Source organism: Branchiostoma floridae, chromosome 11, assembly GCF_000003815.2.
Source record: "Branchiostoma floridae strain S238N-H82 chromosome 11, Bfl_VNyyK, whole genome shotgun sequence".
NCBI lineage: Eukaryota > Metazoa > Chordata > Leptocardii > Amphioxiformes > Branchiostomatidae > Branchiostoma > Branchiostoma floridae.
In genome coordinates, this window is record NC_049989.1 from 6521200 (window position 1) to 6537627 (window position 16428).

General features: G+C 42.0%; 2 protein-coding genes across 2 annotated transcripts in view; one reads left to right on the forward strand and one right to left on the reverse strand.

Moving 5' to 3' along the window:
* Positions 1 to 573: 573 nt before the first annotated feature.
* LOC118425617 (plasmolipin-like) lies at positions 574 to 2211 on the forward strand. Its single transcript, XM_035834578.1, has 4 exons — positions 574 to 943; positions 1059 to 1217; positions 1462 to 1596; positions 2029 to 2211. Exons 1-4 carry the CDS (start codon positions 731 to 733, stop codon positions 2113 to 2115), a joined length of 594 nt encoding a protein of 197 aa, XP_035690471.1. The 5' UTR covers positions 574 to 730; the 3' UTR covers positions 2116 to 2211.
* A 4766-nt stretch (positions 2212 to 6977) lies between these two features.
* The window catches only part of LOC118425616 (E3 ubiquitin-protein ligase Midline-1-like), an 83267-nt gene continuing 73816 nt past the window's right edge, over positions 6978 to 16428 (reverse strand). Inside the window, exons 2-3 of the mRNA XM_035834577.1 lie at positions 8928 to 9063; positions 6978 to 8204 (exon numbers count right to left, since the gene is read on the reverse strand). Coding sequence (XP_035690470.1) covers positions 7691 to 8204; positions 8928 to 9063 — 650 coding nt within the window. The 3' untranslated portion in view covers positions 6978 to 7690. The remainder of the gene's footprint in view (positions 8205 to 8927; positions 9064 to 16428) is intronic.

The window sequence follows — 16428 nt, forward strand, 5'->3', positions numbered from 1 at the left end:
TGAAATGCCTGGCATTACGCGAGCGCATAGTCTGCAAACATCAATGACTAAAGAGAGTCATACTGGTTGATAAAACATTTTTTGGCACATTTCGTTTCTATCTATACGACATTTGTAACACAGTGAACTGAAGCAGTAGTACAGTAAAGTGAAGCAGCAATATTGATAGTTACCTTCCCGGGGAACACACATGCAGACCGTCCTACTGAAGCCCGGGCCCGAGTACTTCTGCAGCCGATGTACGACAGGCTAACGCTTGTAACGCCTGGAGGGACGGCTGGAGCAAGCTAACCCTCTCCTGCCTTTCTTCCCTTCTATTATAGCCAGGCGCCATTTACTTAATTACCTGTCACTAAACACGACTAGTGAGTCTAAGGGAACACCTGCAAACAGCGCAAACTAAGATCAGTGGTAACAACGTCACAGCTGAAGATTTGGAGGCAATGTTTTCTGGGACCTCTAAGTTTTATTTTATATTTGCACAAAATGTTTCAAGGACATTCGTCAAAGCCCCACCCACGATGCACAATGAAGCAAAGGCAATTATAAGTGAAGCAAATGGTATATCAATGGCGTCACCTAGCGAATGGTGATCTTACGACAAGTACTTTGGTTTGGTCAGTGTCAGTGATCCAGGCTAAAGTTGTATGTTTTCCCGAGGGACGAAGTGCAGCAGTAAGGTTTGTAGTATCAACTTTGACAAAGCTCTTGTATAACAAGACTGGATCAAATGTCTGTGGTGCGCCTTCAACGCCAGTGTTTGTCTCTGTATTTTGTCTACAGCCGTTTTCATGACGACCGCTCAAACTTCACGGTCCGGTTGATATTTGCACACCTTTTCGGTCTCCAGTATTCAGAACTAGAGTTTTTCAATGCACAGTTGAACGTACGGCGTCAAGTCATGAATTTAGACGTAAATTTGACGCTAAAGATTGCAGAGCTGGTAAGTCGACTGATTCAGTTTAATACATGTTGTGAATTCATGTAATGATTTCAAGCATTTGCAGTTTAGATTATCGCTGATTATCAAGATTATCACTGATCTTTGTTTTCTGTAGGCCTTTGGTCTGCTTGGCTGGGCTATCCTGGCCTCCGTCCACAGTATGTTCGCGTGGGGAGGACAACATTGGGTGATGTTCGTGATGGTGACGACCTGGCTCATCTCTCTAGCACTCCTCGTCTTGGAGAAGACCAAGTACTTCTATAACCGCAAAGTCGTATGTGTTTTGTTGTTAACTTGTTTGCTGGCGTCAGTTTCAAATTTGAAAGTCATAGTAATGCTACTTCTAGCTAAGCAACTACAACATAAAATGTATAAAAATCAAATATCGGTACCGCATTCACATGTATTCTCAAATGGTAAGGATGTAAGTTATATTTTTTTCTTGTCCGTCATAAATATTGCCATTGAATAAAGGCTTGTAACCAATCCCTTGTATAATGAAATCCTCCATATTTCAGAGCTTGGTCTACGCCGTCACAGCAGCCTTGCTCTACGTCACAGCTGCCATTGTACAGTGCGTCAATGCCGATAGGTGGCGCTCGTGGACTGTGGTGGTTGTGGGGGTCGTCTATCAGAGACAGGCAGTCGCTGCGGTGAGTACAACTTTAATAGCTCAGGCGTACTTACCGGCTTCGACGTTATTACATACTTCCAAATTATATGATCTTGTAAAAATGAATGTTAAAACTTAAAGCCAACGGTGTCAAACTAACAAACGTTTAAACTAAACAAGACAAATGTCTAGTTCCACTCAGTGGAATGAATTTGATGACCCATCTTAGGCCTACGTCACATTTCCTACCCGGAGCCATACCCGACCGGGCTGTTTGCGGAAACGAAAAAGTTTATGCCGATAAATATGCACAAGGCATGCTGTTGACAAATTCTTTTTACGTTTTTTTTTTGTTGTTGTTGTTGTTGTCTCTTCTTTCCTGCTTTTCGCTCCCCAAAGCTGCCCGGCCGGGTCCCTCTGTGGAAATGTGACGTTAGCCTATTTAAGTTGACGTTTTCTCCAAAATTTCCAGGCGTTTGCCGTGGTGACCGCCATTATTTACTGCGTGGACGCCATTATGACCTTCAAGGGTCAACACGTCCAAGTTGCTGTGAAGTAACCTTCGACATTAACGAAACCAGCGTGCGGCATGTAGGACTGGGGAAAGGAATATAAAAATTCGCGACGGTGGCTGTGGTCACAGTTGACAAATCGGGAGCTGGACCGGTAGTTCTTTAACTTTGTATCAACATAATCATCATCAATGTAGCAATATATATATACACATACACACCAATTGTGGTAGTTCGATGAAGTTTAGATATCCTTGTAGTGATATACATGATATAAAAGTTACTGAAGCAACTGGGGATAGATTTGTAAACTTATGCGACTGTCACTGACCAAAGATAAAACTAATATAATACCCATAGTACATAATAAGTAAAGTACATTAAACTAATCTCACGGATCCTACGGTGGCATAAGATGGTATTAAAAATGGCACTCCTTTGTTGACAGCTTTTGATACTATCTTATGCCACCTTAGGATCTGCTTGGGGACCTTTGTCTGACCTGTGACAAATCAATCCAATTGCTTGAGTAACTGCTATAATGCGAATATATAGTATTACGTGTATTTTTTTACACGTTTTGTAACATGATATGACGTCGATCTGAGACTGGCGACTGCGCTCCAGAAACAAACGAAGGAGAAGATAAGATAAGACAAAATGATGAGGACAAATACACGCCTCAACCTGAGCTTTTAGACATTGTTTTAACGTAAACGTCTGTCTTCTGGAATGCCCGGCTTCCTCATCACAGCCTACGTTGTTTGCTGCCATTTTGCTTCAGATTATTTCCTTTTATTCGAACAAACTTTCCGCCGGATGATTAGGGAGAAAACGCCTTCAGTACTTTAGTTAAATGGGTTTGAGAAAATTACACGTTTACTGCGAATGGAATGATGATACTGTGGCTGCTTAATTAAGCGTTTAATTGAGAATTTCTCCATTTTAAAGGCTGAGGTTTGGCGTGACTCTCATAGCATTTTGCGTTTTACTGTCATACGTGCACCTGTTGCCTTCTGTCCCTCAATTATGTAAGGTTACAACCATTTCCGATGTAGTACGAACGCCCAGATAATAACAGCCATCTTAAGATTAAGACAAGAGGACGTTTCTGATTCATAGCTGGATGAATATTCATACCTGCCACAAAAGGTGCCTTAACGTCGGAAAGAAAACTCACTAGACGAGAAATAAATGCAAAATTACGCCAATTACACCAATTTTCTCCGAACTGCTACACGCATTGTTCTATCTGTTCTCTGATAGCAGAGCCAAAGGGACTACTGAAGAAGAAAGATTTGAAGGATAAACAAAGAAAAGGACAAGCAGGGCCGTGCCCTGGAGATTAGATTAAGCGATTAGATAAACAATTTTTCTCTTGGTATATGTGTAACTAGTGGATTTCAAACACCAGACGACAGGTACTCCGTGAGACCGGTAACAGTGTGAGGAGTCACCCCTCACACCCCTCACGGAGTACCAGTGGGCTGTTCAACTAAGGTCTTCACGTCGACGCCGGTTTGGAAGATGGGCACCTAAGGAGATGCTGAAACTTTATATGGCACCTTAAGAGGAGCAAAACTGGTGAGTGGTTTAAAATTTGTATTTGGATGAGTGTTTTTTTAGGTATATGTACATGTCTTTATCGCCAATTCATTCAAGTCGGTATGGACTCACTCTGCACATGGATATGGCATCCCAGGCGGGCTTTAATGAATTTAATGTGCTATATCTATTTGTTGACTAAGAACAGTAAGAAGCATCACCTTTTTTTTGGTAAATTTGATGAATAGCTGTGTTGCGTTTTTGGTATATCAAGATCAGAATGCCGCCAGGAATATATCTAGCTTAGTAATCGTGTGCGTTTATTCTACATCTTTGTAACAAGTCGCCAACAAATCCGTGTCAAACCCCACCTAAGATTTCATTTAGCATCACCAATTGAACAACAAGTTAGATTCCCACAAAAAACTTAGTCACGTCACATTGCACGGAAGTCATTTCCATGTCTTGTTTGCTGAGTTATCGCCATTTGCTTCAGAGGGTTGTCCGAGAGGAGGTGGGCTTGTTGTTGCTAGTTTGAAGATTGGCATATTGGGGGATTAGTCGAACTATGTTATCAGCGGAAGGCTATTTCGCAGTTTAGTGAATTTTCTAAATGAGTTAAAAGGGTCCCACTGTAAAGAAAAAGATGGAACCCATTGGTATAAAAAAAAGGCGACTCGTTTTGATTTTATACCGACAGCAATTATGAAGCTTTCCAATATTAATATCAATATTTATAACTGATACTTCACACTTTCAGAAAATAAACAGTTATGAAACTTATAGGAGGCGGGCCTGTGTATCTCAAGTTAACCAACAAATACCCAGCTAGGCAAGTAACCAGACAAGATATAGAGAGAAGGAGACCGGGTTTCATACAGAAATAATGGTAATCTAAGAACGAAGAACACTGGATGTAGCATGTTAAAAGAGCTGCATTCCTTCGACAGACATTCCCGTGATATTCTGTCAAGATAATCCTTTGACTTGACGCCAATAATAAGTAGTGTGCCACGAAATATCCCCAATAAACAGCATACTGATTATGGAGGGAGGACATCTCTTTAGACAGTAGTAAGTTCTTGATCATGGCATTATTGGTTATGTGGCCAAAGAACACATGAACAACATGAACAAAGCGGCACATGATTTACAACGATAGAGACCTTTTTTCAATATCGCTGGGTCAGTAACATTATCCATAACCCTTAGAATTCTAGCCTCCTTTGCAAACTTCTAGTGGGACTGGCTTCCAAGTTGGCTTAGGGTCTCTAATGCCGCCAAAGTAAGTAAGTTTGCCCAGAAAGGTAGTTTGTCGTGGAAGGATTTTCGGCGGGACGAAACTCGATCCTCCCACAGCAAACTTCCTCGGCAAACTCCCTTCCCCACCATTAGTGAACCTAAGCCAACTTTGAAACTAGCCACCCCATTCTTTTCCGTGTTATAAGGGCCAGGCTCCCTCGAAGTCTGCGAAGGAGGCTATAGAACTTCCATGCCGTCAACAACCCTCTATGAAGGCTGAAAGCTCTCTCCGAATATCATTTATTGTTGCTGCACTACATTATCGGTTTTTGTTGACATTTGGATTTATATGTTATTTATCCGTTATCTATTATCCATACTTATTAAGGTTCATACTTATTCCTCTTTTGTTAGATTTATATGAATTGTAATAAGACAATACAGGAAGGCATTCTTATAATAAGCTGTATGGTTTTGGCCTTCCTTGCACTGTTCATGTTTCATGATTCATTAATATGTACATATTGTTTTTAAAGTGCGAAACAAATAAACAAAACAAATGAACAAATATGTTACGTTCATACCGTACAATATCTGGGCAAATGGTAAGTTCCATGGCGCTATACATATGATTTGTGAGAAGGACACCTATATATCAGGAATTGCTTTCAGTAAAAATAAGCTTCTCCTTTTCCTTCAGCGTAGCCACGGAAGCTAAAAGAAGGACAGAGCCTTGTCACACCAGCTACAGTCCTGACGAATCACACCGTGGTCTCAGGGCGGTATGACCTGTCCGAGCAGACAGCTTGAGAAGACGAACAAGCTCGGGAAACGACAGCGGTAGAAAATGGAGACCATTATAGAAACTAAACCATACAAGAAGTAGAATTACAACACTATCAGCAAGCCAACCCCTTTACTGTACCATAGACCCATCTACGAACCAACAAAGACGTTCACAACATACTTGCACAGCCAGATATTGACAGACTTACAATGTTCACCCTTCAGACGACAAGTTGGGATTAGGATTACCGGATGTTAACACGATGTCCTTCTGTTTAACATGAATCATGTCATTGGTTCTCTTGTGTTCCCGACAGTTTTGGATGCTGCAAAAATGTCCCCCACTGAGAACTGGCGCTGTAGGATTAGGGCCAATGTCTGATTCCTACGAAAAAAAATTATTTCACACCTTAGGCTTTCTTTGTTTGAAAAATTAACAAAGGAAGCAGATCAGTAACAACTGCACTGATTGCACTCATTGATTACGTCTATGATACAGAGGAATTGTTGTCAATTTCCTGAAATAGCTCTGAACTTTCAGGCAAAATGTCCAAATTTATCGCAAAATTATATATAGTTTGTGTTTCGCGAACTTTGGCAATCGTGAAAGGTATAGTATCTGTAGTAAAATATTAATGGTCTTTCCCATGACCAAGCCTGTTGGAGATTGTGGTAGCGTTTTTAGTTGATTGTTGGAAAGCCTATGAAAGTATGAGTATGAAAGGTGGAGGCAATAAGTTATACATACCATGCCCTTATCGCTCCGTCCATGTGAATGATTAAGGATAATACCTAGCTTTGAGTTAGATTTTTGTTTGTTTTCTATGTTTGTTGGCAGACAAGTCAAGAGTTCATAATCATAATTCATAAATCATTTATATAACTGTTGTGTAGAATAGACTCAAAATAATCTTAAGGGACAAATTGTGTAGACTCCCTTGCAGTCTTCGGACGGGGCATGGGTTAAGCTATAGGTACTGACCATCGTTATAACTAGTTGTCCGTTTGGTCCGTCTTGCTGTTAATTTCAAAGATACACAATAGATTTGTTTGCAAATACCAAAGGCTGTTGTGGCTGTTTCATTACATACCCATCGGAAACGATACGACTATGTGTTCATGACTAAAGGATCATATTTTTATGTGTAATGGGTTCTTAAGCTTTTGTACTCTTTGTTATATATGGTGTAGAATAAATTTGTCTTCGCTGGTTCTCATTGATGATGATAATAAAGATTTAGACAAGAGATATATAGCTTAGAGACCCACACGCACACACACCTACACAGACACGTATAAATGTATACACATGCTCGAACACACATACACACAACTCTTTGCCGTGCACATCTTTTGACAGTAAACATACCCTTTTTATTATAGAAAAATAACATCGTCTTACTAAAAGTAGCTTGAATAGGAAGTGCAAGTTGACAATGAGCAAATACGTATATGCTTTAAGAATCAAAACATGGGACAATCTAGGCAAATAAAAGGTACTATGTATACTATATATGTACACATTATCTTTCCCTTGTGATAAGGGTTACGAGCTTGGTAATGCCGATAAAATGCACAGAATATGTTGCGTTAGATGGAAGCAATACAGCACTTGATCAAAAGTAGTGACAGCATGAACCGGTCAACAACTTCCAAGGTCGTACTAAATGTAGGCGCTAGATGGCGTTATTGCACCATCTTCAGACTAGTCGTGGAGGGTACACCAAGCAAACCATGATCTACATCTCCATTCTCCAACATTCTGGCAATTTCTGCTTGTCGAAGTACGTTAAGTCAATATCTCTTACGTTTGTCTAGGGAACATGGAAAAAAATACAGTTTTGATAAACGCAAATTACGAGACCCAGATCTTGATCTACAAATACACATTTCATTCGGATTTCAAATTAGATTGAGTTTTATATACATGTATATTTGAACATGCCTTGTAACCTATGCAAAATATTATCTTCCACCAGTCTGTATAGTGTGTTTACATTGAGTAACGTCAATTTGATAAAGCTCCTTTATACTGTACTTATACATATTTCACATAAACCGTAGCCTCTTTATGTTGAGTGACTGTACGATGTTGTTCATCCCACCGCCATCTCTCTTCCCGAACGCCTTACTGATGTAGTCCGGTACCCTGAAGCCGGTCTGTACGCTGATGAACCCGTTCCACAGCGCGAAGGCCGGGTACAGCGGCTCGGCACGGTCCACGGTCACGTCGTGAATCAGACTTTTCTTCTCCGCGTCGAAGAACGCGAGCCTGCCGGAGTCGCAGTCCACGTACACCCCCAGCCGCTCCAGGTGCCCCAGCATGCGGATCTTGTCCTTTATCCTGTCGTGCCGCACGGAATATTCCTCGATCGTTCTGTCCAGACACCACGACAACGGGTTGCTACCGACGAACAGGTCCCGGGGGGTGTTCTTCAGAGCTAGCCCCACGCGGTAGGACGAGCTGAAGCTGACATCCACCTCCCAGTAGTGACTCCCCCGGGACAACGCCACGTCACCCAGAACTGCAGGGTTTCCTGCAAAGTTTCTTCCATCCATAAACCTGGAAAGGGAAAACCAGTAAATTACTATGACACAGAACGAAACCTTGATTAACAGCGAACTTCGCTTGACTTCACGTTTAGCCAGAGGGTGGCCCCAAGGAAATCTCGTTTATCTCTACAATCACGACTCCACCACCATGTATAGACATATCTCAGTGTTGTCGGCCGTAGTATCTTCTAAAATATCCGGCATCTCTTGTTGTATGTGGTCCTGTATGCTACGTTATCAGAGCACCAGCGGTCGATCGTGCCAGTCCTGATGACTTATCAGTGAGAGTTCTATCTTGGGCAGCTACTGGGCTCGTTACGGAGGGACGGTGATGCTGTGAGATTTGTGCAGTCACGACAGCATGTGGGCTCAGCAAAGCGTCAACAGATCTCTGTCTGAATCTACTAAACAGAGCTGTCAATGTCATACACAATGCAAAGGTTGTGACTGACCAAAAGACATCGGATACTGTCTGAAACGTCTGACAGTTTACCAAACTTATCCAGATGCTTGAGTAAAGTTTATTTTGTGCATCCAGGACGCGACACGGCGGTCAGAATTTCTATTCCATAATACACGTACATAAAGTAGTGCCTGCGTCGAAACAGCCATTTCTTCAGTTTGAAAACGTACAGACTTAGACTAGCAGCACATACAATTTAACTCAAAAGCGAACATTAGACAAACATCCAGCCATTTCGGTACTGCTGAGTCAGAGGAGAAAGCCCGTTACCTTCCTCTCGTCCTGTCGGCCACCTTCTTGATGGTGTCGGTGTCCTCCTGCCGGTCGCCCCGCTCGATGGTCAGCCCGTCCTCCAGGATCCGCAGCTCCCGGTGGGCGGTGGTCCGGTCCAGCCCGAAGCTCAGACCTGTAACATTACGGTAAAAGAAGGAAGAGAAATAATTAGATAACTCTAGATTCGCTTAGCTAGTATCCAGCCTTGTGTACAGTAGCTTAAGTCCTGTTCCCCACAAGGTATCCCTTGCCTAATTACTGCTGAAGTACATATCCAGTTCCGTGCCAGGGTTGGGCTCTTCAGCCATGCCCGGACCCACAAGGAGTGACTGGAAGTTAATGTCGTCATCGAAGCCGAGGGAGGACAACAACATATAGCCAATCGGTGTACCCTCAGTGCCTGTACCTGGGCAATCATTTTGAAGTGATGTCACTTGAGCCAAGGAGCTGTAGACCTTTGCATCATCAGTAGGTTCTTGCCATGTGACCTTGACGATCGTGCTGATGTGAGAATCCATTCCATGGAAGAGTCCTCAGGTCCGGAGTTTGTAAGCTTCTACACTGTCGGTTTGTCGGCGTTGCAAGTGTTGGCAGACTTTCGCAGACCAAGTCGAAGTGACAACTAGTTGTCCAGACTGTAGCTTGTCACACTAAAACATGGTCCTTCGGAACGTCGAAACCTGCCAAAATACTAAATCTCTTCTTCCAACGGACGGGCTTAAGATGCTATTTGACCCTTCTGAATGCCTTGGATTTACAGAAGCCCTCACATTCATGACCTTAGACCTACTACAAGCCGCCATGTGGTGTGGGTTCCAGTGGGGTATCCAGGGTTGATAGCACTATGCCTGATAATGGTGTAATGTTTGCAAATATGGGGATGGTCATCGTTATGATCTTCTGGTCATCGTTTAAACAGATTGATATCAATAATCGTGAGATATAAATTCTTCTTTGAAATAGATAGTGCAGAAATATAAATCATATGCTAGGTAATCAAAAGAATATGATGTTATATTTGGGATGGACAGCCGTACGAATAAGCAACATTTCTCTTCAGCCTCGCCCTATCAGACTAAAAGAAGTTGCACCAGTTTAAAAATCCTAACACATCAATTGCTTCTCTGTTCAAGCCTCAACCCTTTCAAACAAAAATTCCCCGGAGTGACCACACTACAGAAGCCTTAAGGTATCCTGAAGTATCGCCACAAAAGTAACTCTGACACAGGCAATTAATGAGGACGATATGGACCGCTGCAAGGGGGGGTAAACCATATTCGTAAAAAGTTAAAGACCGAACAGTATCAGATGAAGGTTGTCAACAACGTCAGCGCCCATTTAGGCAGGCAAAGGACAAGCTGACAAGCAATGGCAAAGGTCCGCTGCCCCATGCGCCGTACATAGACTTTGCGGTGAAGCGTGTTGTTGTAGGCCTGGTAATCATTGCCCCCTGACCTGATCCTTACTGTACGTACGTAATGGGATCACGCAGCTGCCAATGTGAAACACAGAGAGAAGAGATTCTCCGGGATAGTAGCGGATTTACATTGAAACAGAAACATGATGACGCACTATTATATACAACGGTTCCTTCCACTAGGACGGTGCTCTCGCCGCGCCCTCTCTGCGACCTAAAATTTGACAGATCACTCAACGAATTCTATAGAAAAGAAACGAATCTTTCTACACTTTGTGTGTTTTCATGTCTTCTCAGTCACACTTTTGCGTTTTGTATGATGTACCCAGTGTAAAACTGAAGGTTACACATATCCTAATTAGGTCGCAATGAGAGCTCGGCGCAATCGCCGTCTAGTGGAAAGGGGGCCTTATGGTCTAATCAGTTTAGGATAAAAACTTTGCGACCCGCTTCTGTGTGATTATTTTCGTCCCAAATAACTTGAGACGTTTGAATGACAGTGTGTCCTGATAGAACAGTTGAAAATGCAGAAGTTATGTCGGGCCTTATGAAAACCCTTCATCAAAAACATAACAACATGTCTTCCGTATCGTCCTGTTACTAAATTTATTTCTACCCGCGTGTCGCACTGCAGGTCTCATACCGACACGTGCAGCGTGCAGGGAGAACACAACAGTGGGGATTCTCGGTGAGAAGTCATCAGCAAAATGTGGTTATAGAACACCATTAAACAGTACAGTAATACGTGTTGCCATTTGTGTTGTCGTTGTTTTGTTGTTGTTGTTATAGATTAGGCGCGTACCATACGTATACCGAAGTTATGACAGTATTTCAGTCAATACAAATACGAGTCCTGAGTTTCAAAATTGTCTACTACCTCCATCCAGGTCAATTTTTCTCCCATCCTTCTTTTATACCAGGAAAGCCTCTCCCCCTCGCTGCTATTAAATGGACTTGTCCTGCAAAGCTGGTAGATCCCCCCTCCCCCTATGGATCAGGCATGCCCTGCATCAGCACAGTCCCGGGGACAAGATGACTCAAAATAGAAACAGCAAAATATTCACAGGGCAACCGAAACTAGGACGAGGTCTTGTATTTTAGGGTCGGCCTGTAGCAAATCTACATCAGACAGAAGGAATAAAGTATTAGATAGATAGTACCACATATAATATTGTATATAATAAAATAAAAAATAAAAAGCTAAGTATTGTCAATGCTGTACGTTATCATCTGCATTATTCAATAGTGCGACAATTCAATCGGGAAGAAGTGCCCACACCATGAGGGGGGTGGGGTGTAACCTGAAATTTTGTTGTTGCAATAACAGCTTGTTCTTACTAGTACTTAGTCAACACAAATGTTGATGACTACTGGAATAATCCCCGCTGTAGAACGTTTAACTATGGTATGTCGCAAATCCCATGGAATGCTTTCTAATGTCCCGCCATTTGATTCATGTTGTCCTGTTGTTGGTACTTTAAATATTATGACTTGACGTTATATAATCTTCCACATGTTAACACTATGCGAGTTACAAATCCAATTTTGACATGAATCTAGTTAAACGTTAAGGGCATTGCACCAAAGCCATGTGTTCCCCAATCAACAGACGTCAATTTTCAGTATGCTCCCATCAGCAGACAGACATTTCCACACAATCACAAAGTGATACTGTAAATGCATGTCACAATCTACAGCATGTCAGCAGTCTCCGGGTGCCGCCTGTTTGCTTGTCACTGTGGTTAGCAATTTTAGAAAACCCTGGAGAAACTAGAGGCTACCGGTAACTGCCAGCGATGAAATCTACAATCTTCGCCGCTAGAAACGATTGTTAAAGGTTACAAGCCCATGTTAGATTTATGGCTGTTCCACTACAGCTGTTTCTCCTCCCCTCCCCTTAGCTGTATAATCTTACATGTGCGGTTATTTTCATACATTCCTAATCAACCACCGAGCGAGACGTCATAATGGATTATGTACGCGCGCCATCATAACATTTTTGTTTACTGTACACAGATTCGCCACCAAAATACGTAAACACGCGATGCGACAGCTCTAAAAATATAACACCATTATCTGCTTTAGCACTTTGCTTCATTCACATGCGGTGTCAGTCAAATGTAGCTCCTAACATGCCTTCAAGTATGGACCATAATTCACCAATCAATGGTAATAAAACATTGACTCTATTTTGTAATTTTGTAATAACTGCACTTCACACAGTTATCACATAGCCTGATCTGAGGAAAAGACAACCTTACTAGTATTATAATCGAATGGCAATATAATGTTTTAACAATTAGAACTTCCCATGGTTCGTACATTAGGCACATTGCCCGTAAGTAACGAAACAGACATACTGTTGCAAGCATATTCCAAACTAAATACCACATGTAAGCTACATTTGAAAGCTACACTCAAAAGTTATGACATATTCAGGGCACATAGGCGTCAGCAGTTGCGGTTGCGTGGCGGAACTTGAATTTGATCCGGGCATTAATCTTCAACACGGCATAACCCTGTCAACTTCCGATACTCCTCAAAACAAACCACACCCAAATGGGGAAACCGGAGGGGGGGGGTGTACTAAGTAAATTAGGCCATATAAGAGCCAGTTAGTAACGGAAACCTCTTGATGCTATGTTCCCTTTTGCGTAACGTTGGTCAATGTCAGTAATTGATAATGTTCATACAATATCAAATATGATCATCATTATCATCAATACAATGTTTGCTTACACTGTAAAGTCAATGTTCGCTTAGACTGTATGGTCTATTTTCTTCACGCGACACACCATCGCTACCTAGCATGCCGTCTCATACCTCTGGTGCATGATTCCTATAATAAAGTAAAGCACGCCTCAACTGTGGTAAACACCGACCTTCGGTACCGTCCTCCTCTTCCTCCATGGTCGGCATCTCCTGTTCAGTTCTCCCGAAAAACTTGCCGTACAGTATACGTATCGGTACCAACCCGGGCGCTCACACTAACGTTAATGCCAATCCCTCCAGTCCACACTGACTCGGTCGCCCGTTCCTAGTCGTTATACCAGGCCATACTCTGACTGACGACTTCCTGGGTCGGTCCTGACGCTCTCTCACAGAGCCAGAGGCCAGACCACCAAGTCGGTCCTCTATTTTAGCAGCTGGAAGTGTGGAGAGGGGACGTCCGACGACAGAGGCGTTTGACAGAACCACTAAAAATAAAATGAACAGTTCTCGGGAGAACACCCAGAGCGTTCTCCGGGCCAGACCAGATCAAGTTTGTTACTTGTATACCGTCCAGACTGTGTCCAAACTGCAGAAAATCCTATAGATTATACTACAGCTTCAGAAACACCAAACATTTGGTGAAGGAAAGTCATTCTAGGGACAGATTGAATGCATGTAACATGCGAATTCCAAGGCAGAACTGTGTGTAATTCATGTTACACAATTGCAGATCCTAAAAAGCAAACAAACAAATGTATATACACAAATACACGATGAGCTGTGAAACTGTAAAGCATTCCTCAAAGAAGAACCTCTTACTGCACTTAGCAACACGTCAATGCTGAAATGATGGAATCTATTGGACGTAGCTTGATCACTTTTTCAGTTGCAAAGCTAGTGTAAAGAGAATGACTGTATCTATGCAGCCTTGAGCAATTTGTGTGTGTCTCTCCCCATTTCTAGATTCTAGGTCGTCCCAATTATTCTATCCTGACAAGAGACGACTTGTCCACAGTACAGACGGACTTCTGTGGTTCGTTAGTATGCTAACCTGGCGCGCAGGGTTCAATGAGTGGCTCGGCGCTTATTTCAGCGGGACACCGCCATTCATATCAAAGTGGGGACCTTTATCATGAAAACAAGACACGATTAGTATGTTTAAGGTCGGCTCAAGTTCTGAAGCCAACGGTTTTAATGGGGATAACATTCGTAGGGAAAGACTTTGGAGTGCTAAACAGTAATAGCTAGCAGGGGAGTAAGTCAAAGTGCATCAGGGAGGTTCTTGATTTATCACCGGCAGATGCTACCCCGAGGCCAGGAGTAACTGTACTACAGTGATGCTCCCAGCGGACGACTAAAAACTGCAGGCTTCAATTTGAGCTTTTCCAGTTGCGAGTACATGCATAATTACAGAAAGTACATATACCCCAATGAATCTTCCTAAATTCTAGGGCTAGGCATTAAAATAATGAAAATGTTCTTTTTAAACGTATTTTGCCAGTCCCTGATTCATGTGATTGGCCAAAGCCCTTCGGGACGTTTGGTTTAAATTGAATATTTAAGGAACTTGATATTTCAGACAACTATGTCTTACCCTCTTCCACCCGTCTTCTATCACACTAAACGGTCTCGTAAAACACACGTGGCCAAGTTCACGAGGAAAATTACTTCAACTTCTGTTAATCGCCAGAAATCTAAATCAAAGGTAAGTCGGATTGACCTTGCAGTCTAGGTCAGAGCGCTGCTGCCAGCGGGGCCGGTTTAGGAATAACTCAAGTAGTAAATTACCGGCATCCAGCCGAGAACCAGAAAGGCAAAGTCGTGATCTCAATTAGAGAGTGCTAAGCGTTTCTGGGTCTACAGTTTCAAGTGTGTTAAGACTTATTCTCAAAACATTAAAAGTGTTACTAGGAAGTCACAGCAATTACAATTTATGAATGACATGCTCTAGCCTCTACCAGGCTGCACAGGTCGCTTGAAAATAGTAGAAATTGGCCAAATAAGACAGAAAACACGCCAGAGGAGTTAGATGCCCAAGGAGTACAGTTTTGCGACTACAGAATCCAAAAGTAATACATGTGAACGAGAAAAACAAGATGCCCATATCTTCGATTTTGGAGAGCGCTAGCGTGGACCTTACTTAAAGCAATGAACTATGGTATAACAATCAACAATACAAATGACAATACTTCAATAATACAGAGGCACCTTTGTCAATATTAATTTGGATACTTTTGATTTCATGTACAGAATAAGATGATTATTACTGTGACAAAGGAAACTAACAATAACAAGGCATCTCCATTTATGTCTGCGAACCGGTACCGGTAGCTTTGTATACTAGTAATTAAAACATTCACAGACTGCAAGAAATGGGCCTTCAAATTTATCCTATGAGATGTGTGCATATAAAAGGAATGATATACAAAAGTTTACTGTAGGAAAAATGCGTACTAGAAATCAGCAATGGCGGCCCGTGATAGCACTTTCTGAAAGTCTTCGCTATCAGTGACTAAGTACTCATATAGCTGCCCTGACCAGCGTCTATTGCATACTTTCCTAAACCCTTTTAGATAACATGACTTACGCAAATAAAAAGTTTTCTAACGTAGTTGCCTTCAGGAAACCAAAGACGACAGCAATGTGTCTCATTACGTTGTACGATATGGGACGTTTTGTGATAGGATTGATAAAAGTTTAAGAAACATTTTCATATGTTGATTATCACTGAAGGTTAACAAAATTTCTTGTTGTTCCTTTTCCGAAGTCAGACAAAATCAATGCGTCCGCTCATGGCATCCATACAATTTAGCTGCTGACCCCCTGTGGCCTTGGATTTTGTGGTTCTAAAGTTCTTTCATCGATGCCGGTGCCCTTTGAAGTGTAACATTTGACCAATACGTGATGGCCCACATGTTATTGTGTTCGATCGAATAGAAACACCATGTGCGTGTAACAAGGGGGCGTGACTATTGGGGGCCAAGTGTTGCAAAATTACTTACATATAAAGACAAGGATTTCCTCATATATAAGGCATCGATTAACACACTCATATGTCTTCAGCTTTACACACACATATATATCTGGTAGGACAAACACATATATGTTCGTCTGCACACATACACATAACACATCGAAGCACACGCTCTTATATGTTTCTCTATACACATGCACATATACATGGTAGGACACACTCATATATCTTCACCATTACACACACACATATATATGGTAGGACAAGCACATATATGTTCGTCTGCACACATACACATCGAAGCACACGCTCTTATATGTTTCTCTATACTCATACACATATACATGGTAGGACACCAATATATATTTCAGCTTTAAAATTACACACTCATTTGT